The 26,007-nt window shown below is 37.8% G+C and overlaps 1 protein-coding gene across 31 annotated transcripts in view; it reads right to left on the bottom strand.

Annotated features, from left to right (window-relative positions):
- The window catches only part of NEB (nebulin), a 215,745-nt gene that overhangs the window by 160,702 nt on the left and 29,036 nt on the right, over nucleotides 1-26,007 (bottom strand). For 29 of the 31 annotated variants that reach the window (XM_040475070.1, XM_040475063.1, XM_040475039.1 and 26 more), the window contains exons 17-38: nucleotides 25,811-25,909; nucleotides 24,655-24,759; nucleotides 23,575-23,682; nucleotides 23,380-23,493; nucleotides 21,862-21,963; nucleotides 21,652-21,759; nucleotides 21,458-21,562; nucleotides 20,319-20,417; nucleotides 19,189-19,293; nucleotides 18,537-18,644; nucleotides 18,338-18,451; nucleotides 15,447-15,644; nucleotides 12,975-13,082; nucleotides 11,405-11,503; nucleotides 10,523-10,627; nucleotides 10,327-10,434; nucleotides 8,646-8,957; nucleotides 8,340-8,546; nucleotides 6,185-6,289; nucleotides 5,383-5,490; nucleotides 3,262-3,573; nucleotides 1,963-2,169 (exon numbers count right to left, since the gene is read on the bottom strand). In XM_040475070.1, coding sequence (XP_040331004.1) covers nucleotides 1,963-2,169; nucleotides 3,262-3,573; nucleotides 5,383-5,490; nucleotides 6,185-6,289; nucleotides 8,340-8,546; nucleotides 8,646-8,957; nucleotides 10,327-10,434; nucleotides 10,523-10,627; nucleotides 11,405-11,503; nucleotides 12,975-13,082; nucleotides 15,447-15,644; nucleotides 18,338-18,451; nucleotides 18,537-18,644; nucleotides 19,189-19,293; nucleotides 20,319-20,417; nucleotides 21,458-21,562; nucleotides 21,652-21,759; nucleotides 21,862-21,963; nucleotides 23,380-23,493; nucleotides 23,575-23,682; nucleotides 24,655-24,759; nucleotides 25,811-25,909 — 3,036 coding nt within the window. The remainder of the gene's footprint in view (nucleotides 1-1,962; nucleotides 2,170-3,261; nucleotides 3,574-5,382; nucleotides 5,491-6,184; nucleotides 6,290-8,339; nucleotides 8,547-8,645; nucleotides 8,958-10,326; nucleotides 10,435-10,522; nucleotides 10,628-11,404; nucleotides 11,504-12,974; nucleotides 13,083-15,446; nucleotides 15,645-18,337; nucleotides 18,452-18,536; nucleotides 18,645-19,188; nucleotides 19,294-20,318; nucleotides 20,418-21,457; nucleotides 21,563-21,651; nucleotides 21,760-21,861; nucleotides 21,964-23,379; nucleotides 23,494-23,574; nucleotides 23,683-24,654; nucleotides 24,760-25,810; nucleotides 25,910-26,007) is intronic. The other 2 variants (XM_040475065.1, XM_040475064.1) reach the window with 2 other exon arrangements.

A 26,007-nucleotide genomic window follows, 5' to 3' on the forward strand; every position in this document is an offset into this window, starting at 1 on the left:
AACCTCCACACTGCTTTCCAGAGCGGCTGCACCAATTTGCATTCCCACCAACAGTGCAAGAGGGTTCCCGTTTCTCCACATCCTCTCCAGCATCTATAGTCTCCTGATTTGTTCATTTTGGCCACTCTGACTGGCGTCAGGTGATATCTGAGTGTAAACCACAATTTCTTTATCCATTCATCAGTTGATGGACACTTAGGCTCTTTCCATAATTTGGCTATTGTTGAGAGAAGCACACACTCCTTTAAAAAGGAAGGTTATCATTCATGTTTTGCCATATGCAAGTCAAATACCTGTACTATCAAATGGCAGGATGTTAGCAGACCTATCCATTTGCTTATTCCACCAATATTTACTGGACAGCACTATGGGCTAGGTAGGGGGATAGGTTTCTGCGTGTAAATTGTTGAAAAAGGCAGACATGTCTTCTTGAAGGTTATAGTGCAGTAGAGGAGACAGAGAATAAAAATGTAAACTTTAAGAGCTAGAGTGTATGATGTGTTATAAATAGAATAACTTTAGGAAAGAAACAAGGATGGTCAGCAAAGGCTCTCTAAGCAGGTGACATTTATGCCCAGACAAAGAAAGGGGAGGAGTCCAGGCCAAAGCAGAGCTCTCAAGTCTGGAAAGGGCATGGCCAGAGTAAGGGACTGAAGGCAGCCTGTGTCACAGGGCTAGAGTGTGCTGAGGGAGTCTGGCAGACTTCAACAGGATGGGGAACGTGGCCACAGAACTGAGGGCCTTTTCAGCCAAGGTAACAAGTTTAGATGTTCAAGGAGCAGTTACTAAGACGTTTAAAGTGTAAGAGGGATGTGATTTATATTTTAAGATAGCTCTTCTGGTGGTCATGGGTGACCCCAGACAGGGAGTCCAGATACCATGCAGGTGTCCATGAGAGATATGGAAGCCCAAACTAGGACTGTGGGCAGCTGGAAGACAGAAAAGTGCTCCATAGGACGCTGGGAGAGATTTAGGAGGCTAGCTCAGCAGATGCATTGATGGAGGGATCACACAGGGAGACATCAGTAATAACATCCAGGTTTCTGGCTTGAGTAACTGGGTAGATGTTGATGGCATTTATTGGGATGGGGAAGACAATTAGTGAGTGTGCAGTTCTCCTAGCTCACTGGAAAAACACAGTGAGTCTCTCACTCGGTACAAAAGAAATCAAAAGAATTTACACGTTTATTGCCACTAAAAAAGAATTAATCTCAAAATACCCATGGTAATGTGAAAGCAGAGACTGGCCTGAGAAAATCCACAGATAATCCTCAGATCTGAGCCAAGCAAAGCATTCCCCACCTTCTAATATCTGGGGCTAAGAATACACATCTTTGCTTTTTACTTACTCTTCTCTTTCTGGTGGAGGTATTTTAACAGAACTTGAAATTATCAAATGAGATGAAGCACCAAATATTGTGATTAGGCTCTACCAAGGGTAGAGATAGCAAGGGTCCAGATAGACCTGGGCTCAGAAATGAGACTCAGCTGACTCTGAAAGTAAACTGCTTACCTCCTCCCCAGAGGCCTCTCTCGGGATTGCTTTTCAGAACACAGAGCTCTTATGCAAGAGGATTAGGACATTGCTCCTTCTCCCCGTGTAGCCAGGTAGAACGGTTGCAACTCAGAGCAATAAATAGCTTGGTTTACCATTCAGATGGAATCACAGATGATAAGAGTAATCATTTCATTTCATTTCATGTGTATAATGATAGGGGTCTGCTTATAAATAGTACATATTCTCTATATTTGGAAAATAAAGCAACTTTGGAAAATCCTCCTTCTCCCTTCCCTGTTCTCTTTATGTTCAAGTTCTAAGTTGCTTCAAAAATGAAACCTTCCTATTCTACCCTGAAAGCAGTTGATATGCTAACACAGATGCACCTTCAAGTGTTGGATTAAAGAAGGATGGTGGAGTGGGTGTTATTCATGGACAAACCCTTTTGAAGGGAAACTACTTACATCGCTTAGCTGCTTTGTGTTCTTCTGAGCCAAAACCATGCCCATGGAATCAGGCACACTTGTGAACTTGATGGTATCTGGGTGCTGTCGATACTTCCTCTCATTTAAAGCATCACCTGCTTTCCTGACCTTCTCAACCTCTAGAGAACCAATAGGGATCCATCCAATGCCTTTGAAGAAGTTGTTATACTCGTCTTTATATACATTCTGTAAAAGAGTAATCTCATATGAGGAGATATCCAACAGAATACTCAAAAGATGTCTCTGAAACCTTCAATTCCATACAAAGTAAATGAATAGCAACACCTTCAGCACGCTCATGTCTATAAAGAAGCTTTTCACTATGTCTGCCACTGAGCTTCTTACCCAGAATTTGGTAATAAGAAAAAGCAGTCTGTTGTTAGAGTGCATTATACAGTGCAGAGAGAATCTAGGCCACATATTTCCATGGGTAATACTAAAAAAAAAATTTATCTTTCAACAATAAATTGGGCTTTCTTTTTGATTTCACTGAAAACCCCACCACTTTGAATTTCACCCATACTGCCCACCTAGGCTATTCCTGATCTCAGCTGGGGAGAGACACCTTTATTGAGCAACTATAAATGAATACCGTATCTTCCCTTACAGAGGATGATTCTTACAGAAATCTGGTTCCTGCAGAAGGAAATGCCCTGAATATTAAACACCCTCCCCATGCAGCTCTCCATGAATCATGCTGCAATCACAAAGCCTTCCTGGTTCATTTTAGATGACTCATTACATAGATTAACATGCATGAGAGTGCAATTTTTAGTTAAAAAAAGAAAAAAAACTTTTCTGGGATCAGAAGAATAAAGAATATCAGCACTTAAGCAGCAACCATTTCCTCTTGTTGAGAACCAAGGTGGTTTATATACTTAGTGGAATAAGTTTTACCTTTGATCCATAATAAAGACAATGTCAATGACTTCAATAGGAGCACAGAAAGCCAGCAAAAACATAGCTTGTCTACCATGCATTTGTTAGTCTTTCAATAATGATTGTTTATTATATATATATTTTTTCTTTTGAGACAGAGAGAGAGAGAGAATCCCAAGCAGGCACCATGCCAAACTGGACTTGGGGCTCAATTTCATGACTATGGATCATGACCTGAGCCAAAATAAAGAGTTGGACACTTAGCTGACTGAGCCATCCAGGTGCCCCGAAAAATGCACTTTTCAAATATCACTGTATTGTGAAGTCAACTAAAATGGGAGGAAATGATTGTCCCTCAAGCATCAACATTTCTGGGTCTGTTATGTTATACATACTTACATCACTCTGAATTTGATTCACATTCCTGGTATGCTCAAGACTCATGGCATCGGGTAGGTATGTGTAATGATGTATCGGCTGTTTGTAGTTGACGTTGGTGACAACATCCTGGGCCATCTTTGCAGCAGTAATACTAACCATGTCCCCAGGGGTATGGTAGCTGGTTTTGGTGTTCTCATAGTTCTTCTTGTATTCACGATCTGACTGCAACTTTGCCACGTTCATATAATGGACCAGCTTGGGATCATCCTGGAGACTTCTAAAACCCACATGCTTTCCCTTTGACTTCTCATAAGCTTCCTTGTATTTATACTGCAAAGGCAAAATTTGGTTAGCAAAGTCCTAGGCATTGATAGGTATAGCAAGTATATTCATACACAAAGGCACTTAGAACATTGTGACTTCCTGGAAGATTGTACAAGAAGTGCAAACCATACCCACCCACCCCCATTTGCCTCCAGAAAGTTCAGACTGAAAACATTTATATCCAATACTGCTGGGTTACAAGTGGGTAGCATGATAAATTCAAGCCCTGTTTCTTTCTTTGCTATAAATCCTACAAATGCATTTGCATATAGAACTTTACGTAAAGCCAGTTGAATTTTCATGCTTAGTATAAACAAGACACATTTGAAGTATAAGGCCAATACCTCTTGGTTTCCTAGGGATGTGAATTTTCCCAAGCCAATATATTATCACCATCATAGAATGTTATCATACATCACAGAATATTAGAAATTAAGAAAATCTTCCATTTGCTGTTCCCATTGGCCAAGTGATATGTATGCAACAGATGCAGAAGAAACTCTAAAGGATTCCATGTGCAAGTTCACACTCAGTTTTTCTTGGGGTGGGGGTGGAAAACATTATTTTGTTGTCTCAGGCTGACCAAATAAAATAAAAACCCTCTTCTTTCTAGGTGGCATCAATTTAGATGCTTGGGCAGGGAGCTGGGCCTTCCCCACCCATTTCTCAGCAGCTACTTTCCAAGCTCACTGCTGAAGCAGCTGCAGAGGAATTAAAGAACTGCAGTAAGGGCAGGAATGGCTGTGAGCTTTCCCCATCAGTAAAGACCTAACTACAAAAGCTCTGCAGCCCATGGTATCTCACTGCTGGAACTGGCGACGGGATGTAGATTGAGTCATACTGTATATAACAGGTCAAAACCTCAATTTTTAGGTAAGAGAATGCAAATCCACCTAAACTCTGCAGATACCCTACTCTTGTCACATATGCACTGATTTATAAACAAGAGTTTAGCAGGCAATCGGATTATCAAGACATTTCATTTCTAGGCATGTTAGACAAAGCTCTGTGCAAGCTCTAAAAAAAATAAAAATAAAAATAAAAAAATAAAAAAGATAATGTCGTACTTTAGACTTTCACTTTGTCCTTAAACTAGAAATTTATTTCATAACAGTGTGCAAATCTTTGACGAACACATTTTCAGTGGCATCCCTACAAGGAATGTTGTAGAATTCTTACACCGCTAGCTCCCAAGTGGTCTGTACACATGGGTGGTTTCTTTCTCCTCTTTTCCTAAACAGTGATTGTAGCCTCCAAAATAGTATGTGACAGTGAAGTCTACAAGGCATGCTTGCTTGTTGAAATTTTTGAGTTTCAATGACGGGAAGAAATGTAAGTGTATACTTTTCCTATTACAGATGAAATGGGCATCAATTTACATAAGCCAAAATTATATTCTAGAAAAATGGGTCTTTTAACCAGTTGGTTTATAAGATCTTTACATTTTATATAACATCTTTGCAATCTTCTTAATACAATTATAATGCAGGCAGTCATCTGGATTTAATGTGTTAGTGTCAGTTAGGGTGTTCTCACTGAAAATAAATGTGGGCTGTCAGGGTAATGTGTCAGTAAAGGTAATTTGGGCTATGAATCGGGGAGAAAGTGGCTTTCAGATTTATGACAGCTCTACCAAGTGGGGTCAACTGAAAAGAATCACAGAATGTTGAAAAAGTGACAGGTTTTCAAAACAGTATTTTGTGGAGAATTTGAATGTCATTAATTCAACATACTGTTTTATCATTTAGACAAGCACACATTTGATTACCGTTTAAAAAGGCAATCACCCACATTTCACCTAAAATTTTTACTCACATCGCTGGCAATGTTTCTGGATGCTTTGGCTGCAGTGATGGGAATAGCGTCACCCAGCACATTGTTGCCCTTGGCTATTAAATCATGCCAGTCCCGTTTATAACAGACCTGGGATATAAAAGGAAAAAGGATGTCAGCATGCTGTGTATTAATCAGCTAAAGTGATTCCTCAGTTGCTGGGATTGTTTCATTCTTTCCCAGCTATACAGTAAAGGAATCTCGCATATTCTGTTTTAGGAAGTCACGTTAGCAAAATATCACACTTTGTGTAGCATGAAATTATAGGACTCTGCACCAATTACTCACCCAAACCTGGTTTGGCTACATACTGAAGCAGAATACTGAGAAACTGGAGTGGATCTAGAATAAAGATTCTGGAAACCATGGTATGTGAGGACCAACTGCAGAAAATGAAGTTGTCTAGTCTTATGAAAGGAAGGTCAAGGGAAGACCAAGTGGTTAGCTTTAGAAACTTCAGTATTATTGTAATAAAAGGATTTCATTTATTCCTATGTTTCTGCAGGATAATAACTTTCTCTATTTGCAAAACTAGGAAAAATAAGTTGAAGTTTTAGAGGAACAGATGTTGGGCTCCACATAAGGGAAAATGGTATATCCTTGTGAGTTTTCTTGCCCTGGAAAAGGCTGACTCAAGAGGCAGAGAGCCATCATCAGGAGATAGGCTTCATACGGGGTGTGTAGGAAATTGACCTAAATAATTATCAAGGCCCCATTCTACTCTAAAATTCTATTATTTTACCATCATGTCTGGATTTCACACACCATCAAAAACCCTACTTACATCACTTATATTGTAAGCGTTGCACTTGGCCTGGAGAAACTGAGGAAGATCAGGACTCATAGTGTATTTATGCTTCACATCTTCTCCTTTAGCTTTGTATAAGATCTGCAACACATAATCACAAAAATAAAATGCATTAAAGATAGCACAAAAACGGAAAAGGCTTTAATTGCACACTTAGCACAGTCCACCATGATTCCTATTGTTCAAAATCATGAAAGGTATTTTCCTATTTTTAAAAAACTCAAACATTTTGTCTTTAGAAAGATCCCAAAGCTTTGTGTATTAAAATAGAGAGAAAAATAGAAAACAGGAATCTTTGACTGAGATGAATAGAAAATAAGTTCAAATGTGAAATCCTATTATGAATAAACGGGATTCACCCAAGCCAGAAACATCCAGTGTTTGCTAGTGGCATTAAAATTTCTTAAGGTCTTAGAAAATGGCAGTTAGAATGAGTCTTTCACTTCTGCTAAAAACTTTCCAATTATAATTGCAGCAGTAAAACCACATAGTAATTTCTTCAGTATATGAAGGCACTTATACATAAACCCAGTGTACTCAAAAGGTTTACCATTTCATATTTACCGTACTTTATCCTTTTACAGATGTCTGAAAGACATCTAAGTGCATGGTATAGAACTTGTATCCTCCTCTTGGTAATAGAAAAGAAATTGCTTAATTTCTAAAACTAAAACCCAACTGAAATCACAAGTAGATTACCAATCTCGACTGTCATTAATCCTATAAATCCCTAGGCACGTCTATGTACAACATCACATATAAACCGGTATGCATTTATCATAAATAAAGTCTAAAGTGGCTGATATCTATTTGAACCTTCAAATACTAAATAATTCATTCCAGAAATCCAAGAGCTATCTTTACTTCCTCACTGCCTGTAGAAACCATAGCTAAGCTTTCACAGCATTCACAGAATCTCATCAGTTCTACCTTCCCCACATCTCCTTTCCCATTGCTACTGCTTTAGTTGAAGCCCAAATGAGCCTTCTTTTAGATTTCTGTCAGAGCTTTTAATCCACCTCCTTACCTCCAATCTCTCCCCTCAACAATGCAATCTCAGCACTTGTCAGAGCTATCTTTTAGAACACAAGTCTGATAATACAACTCCAAGGATTAAGATCTTCAATACCTCCCATTACCCACCCCACAATGTCCAGAGTATAAATTAGGACACAAGACCCTCAATGATGAAATAACAATCCCAAACCCTTCATTGTCCTTCCACTCATTACCTCTTGATGGTCATTCTGTTTTTTTCTTTTGCCAAGAATGCACCCTTCCCTTATTTGCCAGGGAAGCCTTGGCAGGCAGTTACCTCTTCCCTTACATTTATTTGGCACATACCTCTCCTGTAGCATTCACCTCTCAGTAGGACAATGCTCTGGTTTTGTCCATGCCATTTTATACTCCTATCTTATATCTTTGTCATATCCTATATCTCACTAATCTTTGTCTATGTCATCTTTATACCCTCAACATATAATACAGTACCTGGCACAGGGAAGGTATTCAAAAACATTCATTCAATGAATAAATTAATGCTTTTGATATCCCTTTAATTCTTCTATCTAACTTTCCTTTGGATCTCACTTTAGCCAGATCATATACATTGTTCATGGACAGGCAGACAAACAATATACTAATCTCTAAGACCTAAGGTTTTGAAAGTCTCTATAATATTTATATATGATGAATTCTGAGATGCAAAATCATATATCCATGTGAGTTACTTCCTTGTGTTAGTATTTTACATATGAAAAGCAAATATAAGCAACTTAATATAGAATTGAATATGATATATTTGCCAAAGTGTCTGGGACTTAAGCTTAAGTTTTGTGTGTATGTGTACACAGGCACACATGTGTAGTACTACAGAACTTGGTCATCATGACAAATTTATCCAATAGCAGTATTTCAAAGGAAGCTAAAAAGGAGGTTTTAAAAAGGAAAGTAAATAGCAAGATAGAAGAAAATGAAAATATTAATGCCCAAACTAAAAAGAATTTTAATTTTAATTTTTAAATTAAGTAAAAGGAAACTTATTGGCTCAGAAGAATAAAAAAATTGAGCGGCTGTTTATTTTGTTAAAGCCTCCCTCTGTTCTTTGCCCCCTTTCTTTCATTGTACTTACATCACTGATTTGTTTTGTGTTCTGTTTTGCCTGGACCATAACTGGGGAGTCTACAATGCTCGTAAATTTGAGGGTGTCTGGATGTTGTCTGTACTTCTTTTCGTTCAGGGCATCACCCGCCTTCTTAACTTTTTCTACATCCAGACTGCCAATAGGTATCCAGCCTATGCCTTTCATCCAGGTGTTGTAGTCTTCCTTGTAGGCGTTCTACAGCAATGGGAAAGAAGAGGAGTAAGTGCCCCGAGTGGTAGGATCTCACACAGGTTCTGACCTCAGAGGGGGACTGTCTGGTGGAGTGTCACTTACATCGCTCTGTATGTGCATCATGTTTTTAGACAACTCCAGGTCCATGGCGTCAGGCAGGTAGGTGTAATGATGGAGAGAATGCTTGTAGTTGACATTGCTGGCAACGTCCTGAGCCTTCTTAGCTGCCACAACGTTGAACATATCATGGGGCGTGTTGTATTTCGTCTTTGTCTTCTCATAGTCTTTTTTATACTCCCGGTCTGACTGCATCTTGGCCACATTCATATAGTGAACCAGTTTAGGATCATCTTGGAGACTTTGGAAGCCAACCATTTTCCCTTTGGCTTTTTCATAATCTTTTTTGTACTGAACCTATTGGAAACAAAAGTGGGCATATTTTAAAATGTAGTTATGAAGATTTTACTGAACAATGAGACCATGATTTAAAGCAATGGAGCTCCCCAGAAATTACTTCAATAATCAAACAATTAGATATTCATTTGTATACAGTTTGAAATGTAGCCTGGTAAAATTAAAATGTTATATCGAGCCCATTTGATTGTCTATAGCTACTTCTGCCACCCAAGAGAGGTTGGGATGGGGGTGTTAACCATAATTCACGTCAGTGACAAGATAGAATTATAGTAGCAGTAGAATTTTAATGAGTCTTTGGGTATCCAAAGAGAGATCCAGAACCAGTTGTATGTAAACACGAATCAGCTCTGAATAAGAAGGTGAGAAGAAGTGAACTTGCTTGGGGAGATCTGGGAAGAAGCATGGGAAACTGAGAAGCAGAGACGTGAAGGAAGGATTGTGTGTATGTGTCGGGGTGGGGAGTAGCTGGAGGAGTACCCACAGAGAAAGGGGGTGGGTAAGAAATTTTGGATGGCAGGGCTTTTAGGATACAGATATTTATTATTCAATTGTAACTTATTTACATTGGTGCAAAGTCAACTTCATTTCAAACAATCGGTGAGGTTGCGCTTGGGACTTAAGGGGAATCCAAAACAGGGGACTGTGTTCCATCTCTGGATCATGCAGACCAGAAAGAGAAGTGAATCTAGAGTAGGGGAGTCCAGGTGAGCCAGAGCAAAATCATCACGTGCAAGCCAGGAGCTGGAGTTATGAAAAGACAATAAACCTCAGAATATCTGCAGCAAGCTGAGGGGGAGGGTACCCCATCAACTCTAGGTCAAATGATAGGGGCTTGAGTCAATTTGATTTAACTCTCAAAGAGGAAAGTAACTAGTTCACAGCTGGGTGAAAGTAAGATGAGGAAAAGAAACAAAGACTAACAAAATTCCTAACTTTCATGAGCCTAATGATTACTGTGAAACTTGGGGCCAATTCATCCATCTCTGGAAGCAATGAAGTAAAAAGAAGTAAGGCAAAGAGGGAATTCATATAAATTAAGCAAGTTTTGAGATAAAATCTTACTACCAGGAGGCTATAAGGATTTAAACAGTGAGTGACTTATTTCCACGAGAGAAATAACGTGAATCTGTGTAGCAATATGGATGAGACCTTTAACTTAGGGTGTTTGATGAGAACTGGCCAGTAAAGATTCTACAAATCCTAACCCCCAGGAAAACTCAAGTCTATTTAGGGAATTTCCCCTTCTCAATCGTTTTAAGAAGGCCTCGCTTCCAATTAGGGACAACAGACGTGGTGACTTGGGGATAACAAGTCCACCCTGCCCACACTTTCTAGTTACACACAGGTGACCACCGGCTCGACTTACATCACTCGCCGCCTGCCTGGCAGCTTTGGCAGCTTTGATGGGAATCGCGTCTGATCTCAGGTCATATCCCTTCTTGCTCAAATCTTTCAAGTCTGTTTTGTACATACTCTGAAAGAAAAAAAGTCATCTGAATACAGCTCAGGCCACATTTAGAGAGGGCTTCACATGCAATCAGCAGCTGAGCTCATGTGCACACCTCACTGATATTGTAGGCATTAACTTTAGCCTGGATGAACTGGGGCAGGTCTGCTGGCAGACTGTATTTGTGAAGCATTTCTTCTCCTTTGGCTTTGTAGGCAACCTGAAAGAGGGAAAAAGTGCATAAACAAACAAAGTAGGGAAGAGGGGTTAAATGACACAGGAAAATAACTTCAGAGTGATCATGTCGCACAGAGTTGCTTTTTATGAAAGACATTCCCTGTGTCACCCCCACATTCACCCACAAAGATCTGTAGGCCTTCAAAGTCTCATATGCAATGTACAGGGTCCCCTATCTTGGTGCCTGTTCGGCCCTGGCAAAGGTCCTTAGGTATGCCCGAGGAACCTCTGGATTTTGTTAGGGGCACCTCATGGAAGTTAGCCCAGGGAGGTGACCTGATAAAAATGTTAACCTGCAGACACTTTGGTCAGCACAGAAGAGGCTAACTGGGTAGGATACACAAACCATCTATATTATATCTGTGGGTTACCGATGGGACTTAGGGGTAGTTTATATGATGTTTGTCTTAGCTCTGACTTACAATGTGACTCTTCCATAAGATGTATTGCCTATATTCATTTTCCTGGTCTTTTCTAGAAATAGGTTTGTAGTGTTTTTTGTCGTCAAGAGAAGTCCCTCTTACCTTCTCCTTGGACGGCAATGTTAAATGGCTGAAAGGACAGTGAACCCAGTATACATAATACTCTAAAGATATGAATTAGGTATGCTTTATTAATGAAAGGCTGGGAGAATTACAGTTGCTCACAAAACTGAGTCTCTTCAGACTGCATAATAACTACAGGTAATCAGTATAGTAGGAATACAAATGTACTTGTATTAATTAATATTTATTAAAATAGAGATAGGATTAATACTTACATCACTTCTCTGAGCCTGGTTGATTTTAGACTGTACTATAATCGGAGCATCTTCAATCGAGGTAAACTTGAGAGTGTCTGGATGTTGGCGGTATTTTTTCTGTTTGGTGAATTTAAAAAAGAAAAAATAATTTTACTCTCACTGAAGGCTAATATATAAAAAATCCTTGAAATTTATTTTGGAGAGACGAGGATTTTTCCTGATTTTAAAATGTAAACAGATTCTTGGTTGGCTTGGGGGAAAAGATGAATACAATACAAAAGCCAGTGTTTTAAAAATTGGCTTAATTTTGGATTGTCTGGGGCGGTACAGCCCAATACAACTTTCAGGAACCAGACTTTGTTTCTTGCTTATGAAATGAAAAATGAAATGAAAAAGGGTACTCTCAGCTAAACAGAACCCAGAAACACCACAAAGTTTTCTAAAGGATTACCAGAAAAGCACACAAGGAAATCTGGATTGTCTTTGCCTGTCACTAACAAGTTCTCAAGTTCCTGTCACTCCAACCGAGGTAGAGAAGTAAAGAAACTCTCTGGCTGAGGGAGAAGGAACAGAGGAATTAGGGTAACAGTGAGTGGTTCCTGTAGGAGAGGGAGGACTTTTGTTCTGCAGCCCCCGTGTGCTTAGTACACAGGTTGTCACTAAAGTGCTGAGGAGCCATAGGAGAGACGACGTTGGAAGGTGTTCTCATCGGAAGCTGGCAACTTCTAGCTACATTCCTATATTCTTCTCCATCTAGTCTCCCGGTTGTCTTCAATTGTGCATATTATACATCTCACTTCTGTGTACAAAGTAGCACCACCCAGCTTCAGACTTCTGAAAACTACCAACCTAGAACTTTTTTGAAAAAACCTGATAAAATGTTGTTCACCAAAAGCAAGCAAAAGCACAGAACAGAAACTTGAGTGGGAAGAAAACCCTCACTCAGCACCTCCATTCCTTCTTTATGTAGGCTACCCTCCCTGATGATGCATTTGCCTGACAGCAATGGGAATGTTCCACTGTTAGACAACCAAAATGCAATATAGCTATACAAAGGAATACTACTCAATAATACAGAAAATATTGCAGACCCATGCAAAAACATGGTGCTAAGTGAAAAAAAGTCTAATACAAAAGAAATTTCTAGAAAAGCAAAACTATAGAGACAGAAGGCAAATCTATGGTTGCCTGGTGTTGAAGATGGAAGCAGGAATTTTTCAAGGAAACTTTGGTATACTACAAGCATTTTAAAATTCAATTATGGTGATGACTGTGCAACTATACGAACTTATTAAAACTTGTCAAGGTGTGCACTTCAAATAGGTGAATTTTATGGTACGCAAATCATACCTTGATAAAGTTGTTTAAAAATATTTTTATCATGAATGGTTAACATAAATGATTCTGGTGACATAAAGGGGTATGCTTATCTACCTGGATAATTCATGCATGTGGTACATTGTTTTTTTTTTAATCTCAGCAACAATTACTAGAGAATGAAGCAGTAAAGAAGGTGCTTGCGTGGTTTTGGGGGCTTTAACATAGCACGTTCCCAACTCTCTCTCTGTAGCACATAGGACGGCTTTACCTCATTCAGGATGTCTGAAGCTCTCTTTGCCTTTTCCATTTCCAAGGACCCAAAAGGTACCCAGCCACAGCCTTTCATCCAGCTGTTGTAGTCGGCTTTGTATTCAACCTACAACACCAAGAAAAAGGTTACTGTTCTTTGCTCAGCATCATCCTTACTCATAAAACCATTAACATTTTACCCAAAAGGATGTTTTTAGGATTTCTGAAAAGCTTCTTCCTCTGTACATTAAGGTTATTTAAAAAATTTCCTTCGTGAGAGATTTTAACAGCCCTTAGGTTATCACTGCTCTTCTAGCTGGCATATATTCCATTTGATCCTTATTTCCAAGTGAAGGGACGTTTATGGAACTCAAGTTCCAAACTGGACAAATGCTACCCTGCAAGCTGTATTTCAAAGAAGAAATAAAATTGTTATATTTAGATAATCAAATGTGAAATGTTTGCTCGCTAGAACTCTAAGTCAAATTAGGGCTGAAGGCCACATTGAAGATGGATAATTTCGCTCATTTTCTAATTAGATAAGATTTGATAGTAGTTAATTTGCAATATGTGTTTGCACACTTTGCCCTTCATATGTAATGGTTAGTTTAGGAGTGTTTCTGCACTGATTAACAATGCACATTAAAATAGTCACACTCATTAATTTGTTTATGGAAGGTCATTATCATTTGGAATTACTCCTATTTTGGGGACAGTTACACGATGTTATTAAAATAATAGGCCACTCTTATTGTCTGGCTATAGGAGGTACCTAAAACTCACATTCTAGATACAAAATTCAAATTGCTGTTTAGTGTGGGCCTTTTTAATTGGAATAAAAAAAAAATCAAGAAACTATTTGTTTCCTGCCTTTGAGAGGCTTACAATCTACTTAGGAGAAAGAAACATAGCAAAATTAAAGAGCTAAATAAGCTAATAATGCATAAAGTAAGATTGTTAGTAATGGGAATTTCAAATTGTACAGTTGCTGTAAAAAATAGTAGAGTGGTTCCTCAAAAAATTAAAAATAGAATTACCATGTGACCTAGCAACTCCATTTCTGAATGAATACTCAAAAGAATTGAGAGCAGAGTCTCAAATAAATATTTGTCACCTACATTCATAGAACCATTATTCGCAGTAGCCAAAAGTTGGAAGCAAACCAAATGTCCACTGGAAGATAAATGGATAAACAAAACTTGGTATATACATATAATGGAATATTATTCAGCCTCAAGAAGGAAGGAAATTCTGACACATGCTGCAACATGAATGAATGTTGAGGACATGACATTAAGAGAATTAAGCCAGTAACAAAAAGACAAATACCAAGTGACTCTACATGTATGAGGTCTATAGAGTAGTCCAGCTCAAAGAAACAAAAAGTAGACAAGATAGCTACCTATATAAAAAAAATTGTTGGTATTGATTTGTATTTCCCTGATAAGGAGCGACGCTGAACATCTTTTCATGTGCCTGTTGGCCATCCGGATGTCTTCTTTAGAGAAGTGTCTATTCATGTTTTCTGCCCATTTCTTCACTGGGTTATTTGCTAGGAATTTATCCAAGGGACACAGGAGTACTGATGCATAGGGGCACTTGTACCCCAATGTTCATAGCAGCACTCTCAACAATAGCCAAATTATGGAAAGAGCCTAAATGTCCATCAACTGATGAATGGATAAAGAAATTGTGGTTTATATACACTATGGAATACTACGTGGCAATGAGAAAAAATGAAATATGGCCTTTTGTAGCAACGTGGATGGAACTGGAGAGTGTGATGCTAAGTGAAATAAGCCATACAGAGAAAGACAGATACCATATGGTTTCACTCTTATGTGGATCCTGAGAAACTCAACAGGAACCCATGGGGGAGGGGAAGGAAGAAAAAAAAAAGAGGTTAGAGTGGGAGAGAGCCAAAGCATAAGAGACTGTTGAGAACTGAGAGCAAACTGAGGGTTGATGGGGGGTGGGAGGGAGGAGAGGGTGGGTGATGGGTATTGAGGAGGGCACCTTTTGGGATGAGCACTGGGTGTTGTATGGAAACCAATTTGACAATAAATTTCATATATAAATTAAAAAAAAATAAATAAAAAATAAACGTCTGGTAAAAAAAAAAAAAAATTGTTGGTAATAATGAAGGAGATCTTTGTGACAATGGTGATGATAACAGTGAATGTTTACTGAGACTTCACCAGGGCCTGACACTAAGCTAGGTATTTAGCATGAATTCAAATTCTCAAAACAATTCTTTTATTCTAGTTTTACAAGAAAGGGATATAGTGATGGGTTCATGCTAGAGTCACGTCTCTCTAACTCTGAAGGGCATGGTCTCATAGAACCACAAAGGTCATCTTCCCATCACATACTTGCTACATACAGAAGACAATGCAGACACTTCTGAGAATTGTCAAAAACATGATTCCAGTTAAAGATTATTTCAGTTTCTACCTTAGAAAGAGGGAATAGAGAAAAACTGATTACTCACATCACTCTGTAGTGCATAAGCCTTCTTGGCAAGATCCACGTTGATGCTATCGGGCGGGTAGCTGTAATTGTGTAAGATGTGCTTATAGTCCACATCACTGGCAATTTCCTGAGATTTCTTAGCTTGAGTGACTTGGAGCATATCAAGAGGTGCAGTGTAGATGGTTTTTGACTTCTCATAGTCTTTACGATATTCACGCTGTGAATAGGAAATTTCCATTTATTACTGCAAATCTTCAATGGATTTCCAGAAAAGCACAGAAATCGCTCATAAACAACAAACACGAGTTAGAGAAACACATTCAAACATCTGAGTACTTATTTTTTCCTATAATTTGTTCATATGTTACACATTACTGAATGCTTCCCCCCCCCAAAAAAAAAATCATACATGGACAGATTTTCTCAAATCTCTTTTTAGCTCAAAGAGCAATGTCAGACATTAGGAGCCCACAGCTTCTGCTTCAACCAGGTATTACTTTATTTTAAAACAGGGGTTTTCAAGGACTTTTAACAAGAATTATTTTTACCAAAGCCATCTCAACTTTGAATTGTTTTCGAATAAGGAAGTATTTTTTAATTGATGAGAATTCTATGACAATCATTTCATACTTCCGATTATATAAAATAACTACTTCATGAATAGTGCTGTACATTTGACTGCTTGGCTTTTCTAACATCATCTTTAAATGGTTACTGATTTTTCAACCTGACTATGCTTCTGACAGTAGATAAGCTCCACTGAGAATCCCAAATGTTTTTCATACCAAGCTTAATTTTGGTAACAATTTAAAAGAAGCTTCATATTGCAGCAGTAATAAGACCTCAGAGGAGAAAAGTTTGTGAAACTGAGCCATTAAAGTAACCTTGGCACTTATTACAGTGTTCTCATAAACCAAATGCCTTGACTGGGCCTCAGAAGGCGCTTTCATTGGCTGGTTTTCTGGAATGTTAGGGTGCTAATTAGGTCAAAGCCCCAGCTTTATCATGTCCATTCACCAATTACCTTAAGAGAAAAATTCTGACCCAGTGCCTCTAGGAAAATTCTAAACCCATTATATCTCCCCATAATCACATAAGCATTAAAGACAGTGACCTAGGCTAGTAAGTATAAATATGCCTTATAAGTCTTCTGTAGAAATTCCTTTTGCAAATGATCTGATCTTTTAGCTTTCTTAGGGAATATGATCTTCTTTCTAAATACTTTGTGGGCAGTTACTTTTACTGAATAAACTTATCACTTAATTATAAAACCTAGACTTTGGTTTATAAAAATAAAATATGGAAATTTTCTGACAGTATGCATGAACACTGAAAAACTGATAAAGCAATGTCACAACAGGATTAGAGTGGGGAAGTGTTTTTGACTAAATTGTCTTGACTCTTTTGTTCATGCTCATACCAGTTCACACATATCTGCGTCTATAAAATGCTGTCAAAGGTCCAAATGGCTTTAAAAGATTCTCTTTAAAAGCTATGCACATTCTGTATCTGCAGCCTAGCATTTAGCCTGGATATTCTGTGAGAATGATTCATCATTGGCTATCTCTTTTGGTTGCCGATGTCAATTACCACGTATTTTATGAACACTTACTTTGTGCTTAGTGTTCTAATGGGTTCTGTGATAAGGTGAAGAACAAAAGATAAAGATACATGTGCTGTTAACAGGCAGCTATAAACTTTTGAGTTGAGAAGAGATAAGGATCTAGTGAAAAGCGCAGTATTATGTATGTGAGCACTGTATACTGACATAATTCAGTGTGAAGTTATTAGAGAAAATTACTGAATATGATGTTTTAAAGTGTTATACAACTATACAGCAAATGCGAAATGAATTAAAGAAGGTATATATAGATCATTATATGAACACATGGTTGAAATGAAAGTAAATGATACAAACATCCTTCTATTTAATTATGAAAAATAATATTTGCAAGCTATTTTGAAATTCTTACTCTAAAGGAATTCTCTAAACATTTTTTAAGCAGTATACACTGCAATTTGTAATAGATATTTTCTTCTCTGCAGTAAGAATTTTAATCAAAAGATGAGACTTGGACCATAGGGAAGCCTTAGGGAATTCATAAATTCTCTGAAATTCAGACAGAAGGCATGAAGAAAAAGTTCATCTATCTAGAAGAATGATCCAAGACTTCTATCAGATTCCCAAGGTGGTCTAGAATCAATGGAGTATTTTTCTTGAACCTATGCCAATACTAATTACTAAAGTTAACAAACAACAATAGTAAGATTTTTATCTGTGATACATGATTTTCTTCCAATATATAGACAGTTTTAAAACCATCATTTTAAAGGTTATTTTTTAATCAGGAGAAAATATGAAAATATCTACTGATGTTTTCCGAAAAGTTTTGAGAATTAAAATCAATATTCTATTAAATATTAAAGCATATATTTTTCACAGTGTAATGGACATCAAGTATAAATCAGTAATTTCCCTCCTTAAATTGAAAGGTATAAGAATCTGGGAAATAATTCTACTTCCAAAATTTCTCCTCAGCAATTTGTTGTGAACATGACAGAGACCATGGATATGGAATATTTTTAATATTTTTAAAATGTTTATTTATTTTTTGAGAGAGCATGAGCAGGGGAGGGGCAGAGAGAGAGAGACAGAGAGAGAGAGAGAGAGAGAGAGAGAGGTAGACACAGAATCGAAAGCAGGCTCCAGGCTCTGAGCTGTCAGCACAGAGCCCAATGTAGGGCTTGAACCTATAAACCACGAATCATGACCCAAGCCTAAGTTGGATGCTCAACTGACTGAGCCACCCAGGTGCCCCTGGATATGGAATCCTTTTACATGCTACCACCCTTGGGCATGTTAACAGGGATGTTATCTTGAAAACAAGACAGATTCACAGAGACACTCACATCACTCTGGTTTTTGGCCGTCTTCAAAGAATGCAGCATCTTGGGATCGTCATGAATGCTGAGGGCTCCAATCATTTTCCCTTTGTTTTTCTCATAGTCTTTCTTGTACATCACCTGTAAAGACATCACACATTCCAGAGCCCACCCATCAGGAAATGTCAATGAGGGCGCCCTGCCCAGGTGCCCAGGCCACACTCACATCGCTGGCGATCCTGCTGTTGGCTTTGGCTGCCAGCAGGGGAATGGCGTCCACTTTGATGTCAAACTTCTTTGCTTTGCTCTTCTCCCAGTCTTGCTTATAGACATTCTGGACAGAAAAAATTCAGCAGAGATGTTGTAAGAATGAATCTAACACAGATTCATCCAGTAAAAGAAACAGATTGAAAATTTGTATATATAGACTTATTTCACCTACAAATACCATATTTACAAACTGATAGTATAATTATTCATTAATCTGTCATCCAGCTTCTCCCCTATACTCTTTTTAACGTTCTGTGAACTTTCTAAAGATTCTGCTACTCTGATGTATAAAGGGCAATGTATAATGACAACCATTTTGAGAAAGTGAAATGCAACATTTATAGGACAGATCTTACAAAACTCTAGAGATTAGCAGGGGCGTAATTCAGAGGATGTTTCTGATGGTAACAGAGAATGTGGGAAATGAAAAAAGGATAGCTAAGTAAGAGCCTTCCAAACATTTAGGCCTTAAAACTCCACTCACACTCTGGAAACAATCTCCATAGTTGTTTAGTTGCTGAACTCCTAATCTGGTTTTTTACAACACCCATCACATCTCCTCTTTGCAGGTACATGCAATGATAGATTTCTGTGCCTTTGGTACTTACGTCACTCAAATTATAGGCATTGACTCTGTGTTGGATAAACTGTGGAGCATCTGCTGGTACGTTGCACTTGAATTTCTCACTTTCATGTTTTGCTTTGTAATTCAGCTGGAAAACAGAAGATATCCAAACAGTTCAGGATCAGAATTTCCTTGAGGGCATATAGAGGACTGTTGATATATATGGCTAAGTACTCCCACGCTTTTCAGAAAAAAAATGCCTCAAAGAGGTAGTCCATCCAATCAAAGTCCATTACAGAACCTTGACCCTCACTCCCTCTTTCAGGATTGGGATGGAATCCAGTTTGCATTGTCATTTTGTAAATGCTATCACAACGTATGTATGGGAAACTCATTGTCTAAAGTTTTAGGCTGTGCCTTCAGGACACGAACACTCAATCTATTAAATTCTGTGATCTTCTACTCAAAGTGTGGTCTACCAACAGCAGCAGCATCACCTACAAGCTTGTTAGAGAGTCAACATATCCCTCCAGACCTACTGAATCAGAATATTTTTGCAGGGTCACTGGGTGATCCACGTGAAAGTGAATGTTTCAGAAGCACTGCTGTTCTTGCCCTGTTCTTCACATGGCTGGACTGTTCTGCTTTAGATCTTCCTTGACCACCCAATTTGAAGTGTCCCCCCACTCACCCCCTCTCACATCACTCTGTTTGAATTCTGTCTCATGACCCCATATTAGTTTTCTTATTACTGCCAGATGTCTTTCTTGTTTCTGTGCTTTTTATCTTCTTATAAAGTCTTAGCAAACTCAAGAATGGAGAATGCTTGCCTTGTTACCTACACAGATAGATGCTCTTGTTGTTTTTTTCTTTAAGTTGCCATCAAGTCTTAGTCTGTGTTATTTTGGGTATGTGACACATCCTAATGAGCAAATCCCCCACTGAAAATTGGTGACTTATTGAAGAAATATTCGTTATTTTTATTTTTAACACCATCTTTCCTGAGGCTACAATTCAATCTGGCGGCTTCATTTGCATTTTATTAAACCAATCTTGAAAAATGACACCGTTGGGATGACAGATGAGACCATGAAGATTAAGCAAGAAAATGCTTCTATTGCAAAGAAACACAGCATTCCAGGTCACTCACGCTTGCACAAACAGGGCACTTACGTCGCTAAGCTGTTTCGTGTTGAGCTGGGCTTGCAGCAGTACAGGAGTATCAGTGACGGCTGTGAATTTAGTCTTATCTGGGTGAACTTTGTATGTATGCTAGAAAAAAAGGTTCTTGAATGAAATTTCGTAATGTATCTTTATATTCTTGTTCATATACATGCTAACATATAAAAAATTTCCAGTCAAACATAGAGTTTATTTCCTAAAAACTTGGTTGATATGTTTTCACTTCTTCTCTCTCTCTCTCTCTCTCTCTCTCTCTGTCTCTCTCTCTCTCTCTCTCTCTCTCTCTCCTGAAGTTGCCTCTAAACTGGCCTCCCTGCTGCAATTTAGCAACCAGATTAATCTTCCTCCTATTGAAGCCTTACAATGGCTCTCCATTGCACATGCCTTCACTCTAAATTGTACCCTGGCTGATGAACCCTACTCTACAGAATCCACCCCCAACTTCATCTGTTACCATTTCACTTCTTCCTACTGTCCCTCCCTCCAGTGCACTTCAGCCACCTCATCCTTTCAATTCCTTGTTCTTTGCTTAGACTGTTTTTCCAGTTGCTCTCACCTTGATCTTGGCCTGGCTGCACTTTCCTGCCTTAGATCCTCCTTGAGCACCTGGTCTATGGTGCCCATCCAGTCCCTCTCTCCCACATCATCCTATTTTAATTCTATAGCATCATTCTACATGGGTTGTTTTACCATTGTCTGATATCTTTTTTAAGTTTCTGTGCTCTTTATTTTCTGCCTCTCCTGGTAAAATGCATGCTTCCCAAGAGGCAGCCCATCTTGTCCCCTCTTCTCCCCCAGCACCAAGGACAGTGTCTGACACAAGCTAGCTCCTCATGTAAATTTGTTAAATGAATGAACACCTATGTCTCATAAATCTCCCTATTTTCCCTTACTCCCCAAACCATGTATATATAAACTAGTGGACATAAAGATTTCTAAAACCCAAGATATTTTCATAACAAATAGTTTTCTTCACAGTAATTTATGTGCTCTCCAATTCCACCCAAAATTTAAAATTTAACATCTCCTGCTAATCACTAGATGTTAGCATTGAAACTCCTGCTAAAATTACCACTAGATGGCACAAGAATCCCAAACCCAATTTTAAGAATTCAGGGCAGCTGACTTACATCTTTGCACTGGTCTAGCTTCTTAATTGCTTCATATTCTTGCGTTATTGTCTGAGGGAAATAACATTTCCCTTTATCTTCTTCATATTCTGCTTTGTAATTTTTCTAGATTAAGAAAGAATAAAAATGGATCATGGTTATTATTGCCCCCAAATAATATCACTGAGAGGCATGGATATTTGTCTTCAACTTACGTCACTGTTTTGTGCTGAAACTTTCATGCAGTGTATTTGATATGGGTCCTCGAAGCTGCCTACATAATGTCCCAAAACATTCTGTACATATGAATCTTTGTATTTAGCCTGAAAGAGAAAACATATTGACAAATATGTCAATTACATATGTTATTTGTCAAATGGTAAAAAAAGCCCCGAAACCCCAGGGGTAACCATGGCCTTTCGAACCTCACTGAAGTTCTTCAGCAGAGTGTCAAGTTGATATTTGGGGGTCTCACAGTAGTTCATGCTCTTTGCTTTTGTCTTCTCATAGTTTTCTTTGTATAATCTCTGTCAAAGGAAAAAGAAAAACAATGATAAAAAATATGTATCTCATGATATAAAAGCCATTCTCATCATTGCTATACTTAACCAAAAAGGCAAATTTTGTATTTTTTCAGTATTTTCCATGAAGCAAAAAAAGTAGAATGAATATGGTAGAGCCTCAGGTCTTGTATAATCTAGGCTGCTAATAACCATATATATGCTTATATTATTTATCCTAACATTTCTCCACCAGAATAAACCAGAATATACCAATGCTGCTCTCTAAGCAATTTTTTGTCTTAAAATAATTCTTTCCAGGGGCATTTGGGTGGCTCAGTTGGTTAGGCAACTGACTTCAGCTCAGGTCATGATCTCCTGGTTTGTGGGTTCGAGCCTTGCATCGGACTCTGTGCTGATAGCTCAGAGCCTGGAGCCTGCTTCGGATTCTGTGTCTTCCCCCCACCCCCTCTACTCCTCCCCTGCTCACGCTCTGTGACTCTCTGTCTCTCAATAATAAATAAATGTTAAAAAAAATTTTAAATAATTCTTTCCATTTGAATGTGTTTGAAGGAAAATGGATTTTTTAAATAGTGCAAAATTAGGTAAAAGGTAGAAGGTGGACCTTAGATACTCAGGCACAGTCCTACAAAAGTATTCAGTTCAGCACTTGATGAAAATACATTTTATAACACCTTTGGAAGTTGGATTTTCTCATTGAGATCTAATATTTTTCTTTATAGTAATAATGCACAAAAAGATTTTTTTCCATTTTGTTGTAGGTAGCATGTATTTCTACACATTCTCCTTAATTCTCCCAGATAGAAATCCAAAAATATACTCAATAAAAATAAGAATATTTATAAATGATACAGAATAGGGAGTTTTTCCTTTATGCCATGAATTAGAGAGGCAATTTTTGTAAAGAGTTTTATTTTATTTTGGATATTTTAGTCTTTAAAATGAGATCAATATTTTATAAAATTTTTATTTTATAAAATAAAATACTTTGTTCTTGAGGTTATGCTTCATCTAGTTTTCCTACTTTGTCTTTAGCCTGATTTTCTCACTTCTTTCCTTTAATTTTTTCTGTATGTATTTTTGCAAAGCACCTTAGATCAGATCATGACAGAATAAATATGTACTTATGGGTACTGAGATATTAAGCCCATTTCTAGAAAAACAATAAAGAAAATGCTATTGCTAGTATCTTTTCCCCTTAAGAAAACAGGGCATTAAAGAGATTAAGGAAACATTTACAATATTCACTGGTATCTCAAAGTACAGAATGAAGAGCTTAATCATCTTTTACCACTGGGTTTTCGTGTTTGATTTGTTATCCTGAACCTGAGATTTCACTTGCGCTAACATCCCACCCAAAGTTATATTAAACTGGAAGTACAACCACATCTGAAAATAAGGGTGATTCACAAAGACACTCACATCACTCTGGTTTTTGGCCGTCTTCAAAGAATGCATCATCTTGGGATCGTCATGAATGCTGAGGGCTCCAATCATTTTCCCTTTGTTTTTCTCATAGTCTTTCTTGTACATCACCTGTAAAGACATCACACATGCCAGAGCCCATCAGGAAATGTCAGTGAGGGTGCCCTGCCCAGGTGCCCAGGCCACACTCACATCGCTGGCGATCCTGCTGTTGGCTTTGGCTGCCAGCAGGGGAATGGCGTCCACTTTAATGTCAAACTTCTTTGCTTTGCTCTTCTCCCAGTCTTGCTTATAGACATTCTGGAAAGAAAAATTTTAACAAAGGAATTGGTAAAAATGACATGCATGTTATCACACTTTAAAGACAAAGGAATATCTCAATACTCTTAGTATGAATGAAATAAATGGATCATTTTCATTGTTCAGAAAATCGTGCATATTTTAGGTATTTCTCCTCAAGCTAAAGCTTCAAATTTTCCAAGATCAAGATTTTCTGCTCTTCATTAGAATCTTTCATCAAATTAACCTAATTCTAGTTACCATACTAATATTTGATCCTAACATGGGTATTTCACAGAGTGGCACAAATATTCTATAGTTAATTTACTTTTTAGGATCTAAAGATAACACTTTAGTTTGATCTCAATGTCCTTTGAAAAGATTATTTCCTGAATCATTACAATACTCATTGATGCTGGATAATCTTAGCACTTATTTACAGAATTGTTGAAGAAATTGGGATCTCCCCTACAAGGCGAATTTGACTTTTCTATAAAATTAAGTTTTGAAAATGAAAAATAGCAACGGACACCTGGTCTTATGCCTTCTGAATACACTATATCTTAGTGCAAGTTCTCTTACATGTATAAATAAGCACCATTTGTGCAAAAATAGGGACATTAAACCTCTGAGGAGTAAATAAAATGAAATTATATCTAAAAAATGAGGTCCTGCGTGAAAATTATAGCACAGTTAAATGAATGTGTGTCTAAAAGACCTAACATTATCATTTGCAATTAAACATACATGAGTGATGGCATTTTGAGGGTTGATTAAAACATATTAAGATTGGCTAATTGTATGAAGCTACTAACAATGTTGCTACCCACATTTATAAGGTGAGTTCAAAGATATGTGGGCAGAGGCATAGGAACATGATACAAATGTTAAATATTCTTCCCATTTTTGATGAAATGTTTTTTCAGTGAAGCAATCCAGAAATAAAAACACAGGTTGTCAGGATATCCCATAGCATAGCACACAGGAACTTACATCACTCAGGTTATAGGCATTGACTTTGTGTTGGATGAAGGCAGGAGTATCTGGAGGTATGTGGCACTTGAACTTTTCGTTTTCATGTTTCGCTTTGTAGTTCAGCTGAGAGAGAGAGAGAGAGAGAGAGAGAGAGAGAGAGAGAGAGAAAGGAACAGAGAGACAGGCAATAAGGGATACAATTAGCTCTGAAGAATTGTTCCAAAATACAAAAATTTTGTGTGGTACATTTTCATAAAATAAAATGTAAAATACGTTTTGATAAATAACAACTGACAATGTTGTTAAGATCAAGAGAGAAGTCTAGAGCTAGGGTAGGCCTCCATTGACAACCTGTGTGCTGAACACATGATGGCTGATGTTGGTTACCATGGTAGAACTGTCCTGGAAGGAGGTGGCTCTTTCATATATGCTTCCTCTCCATGCATATCACAATCAGCCCCCAGAATCAGTAGATCCTGAGAGTCACAGCCCTTTCTTTCTTTTTATTGTCAATGCTCATGTATTGGAGAACTTACATCTCCTCACATCCATTACAGTTTGTTAATACTCTTATCTGAAGACTTTATTTCTGGATATAAATCTACTGGGATTACTTTTATTGTTTTGTTTTAACACAAGCTTGGAGGTTCATGCTTAAAACTCATGTGATAAAACTTATCTCAAAGACTCCATTTTCTAAAAACTTATTTGAGAGAGAGAAATCCCCTGTATTGAATATCTGCTCTGGGTCAGGGTATTTACTATGCACATATCTCCTTTTATTTACTCTTCAAAACAACCACAAATTATAAAAGGGAAATATGAGGCAAAATGAAGTTAAACGATTTGCCTGTGATGTCAGGTCATAAATGACAGAGGTACAATTTGAATCCAGTTTTGTCTGACTCAAAAACTCATGGTCTTTTCCAGTGTGGTAAGCTACATTAGTTTCCCTTATAGAACCATTTCGCTATAATTGTTATCCATCCAAGAAGATGCAAGGCAACTAAATAAGGAACTATTTTAGGTGATTACAAATATATACAAGTTAAATTTGCTAAAACTGAAATAGTCTTTTTTTTTTATAAATGTGACAAGTCACTGGATTTTATATATGGAGTTGTGAGATGTTATCCCTCATAATTGGATTTCTTGAACATTTAGATGAACTTACATCACTCAGTTGTTTGGAATTGACTTGGGCTTGCACCAGAACGGGAGAGTCTGTGACTTGAGTGAATTTTGTCTTATCTGGATGGACTTTGTAGGTGTGCTGTGGAGGAAAAAAGGAATGGTTTCAGCAGTCAAATCCAAGTTGACCTATAGACCAAGCAAGCAGAAACATTGCCCAAAACAAAAGAAACTTGTAGT

This window comes from Herpailurus yagouaroundi, unplaced genomic scaffold (genome assembly GCF_014898765.1).
Source record: "Herpailurus yagouaroundi ecotype Mexico unplaced genomic scaffold, PumYag 140, whole genome shotgun sequence".
Taxonomy (NCBI): Eukaryota; Metazoa; Chordata; class Mammalia; order Carnivora; family Felidae; genus Herpailurus; species Herpailurus yagouaroundi.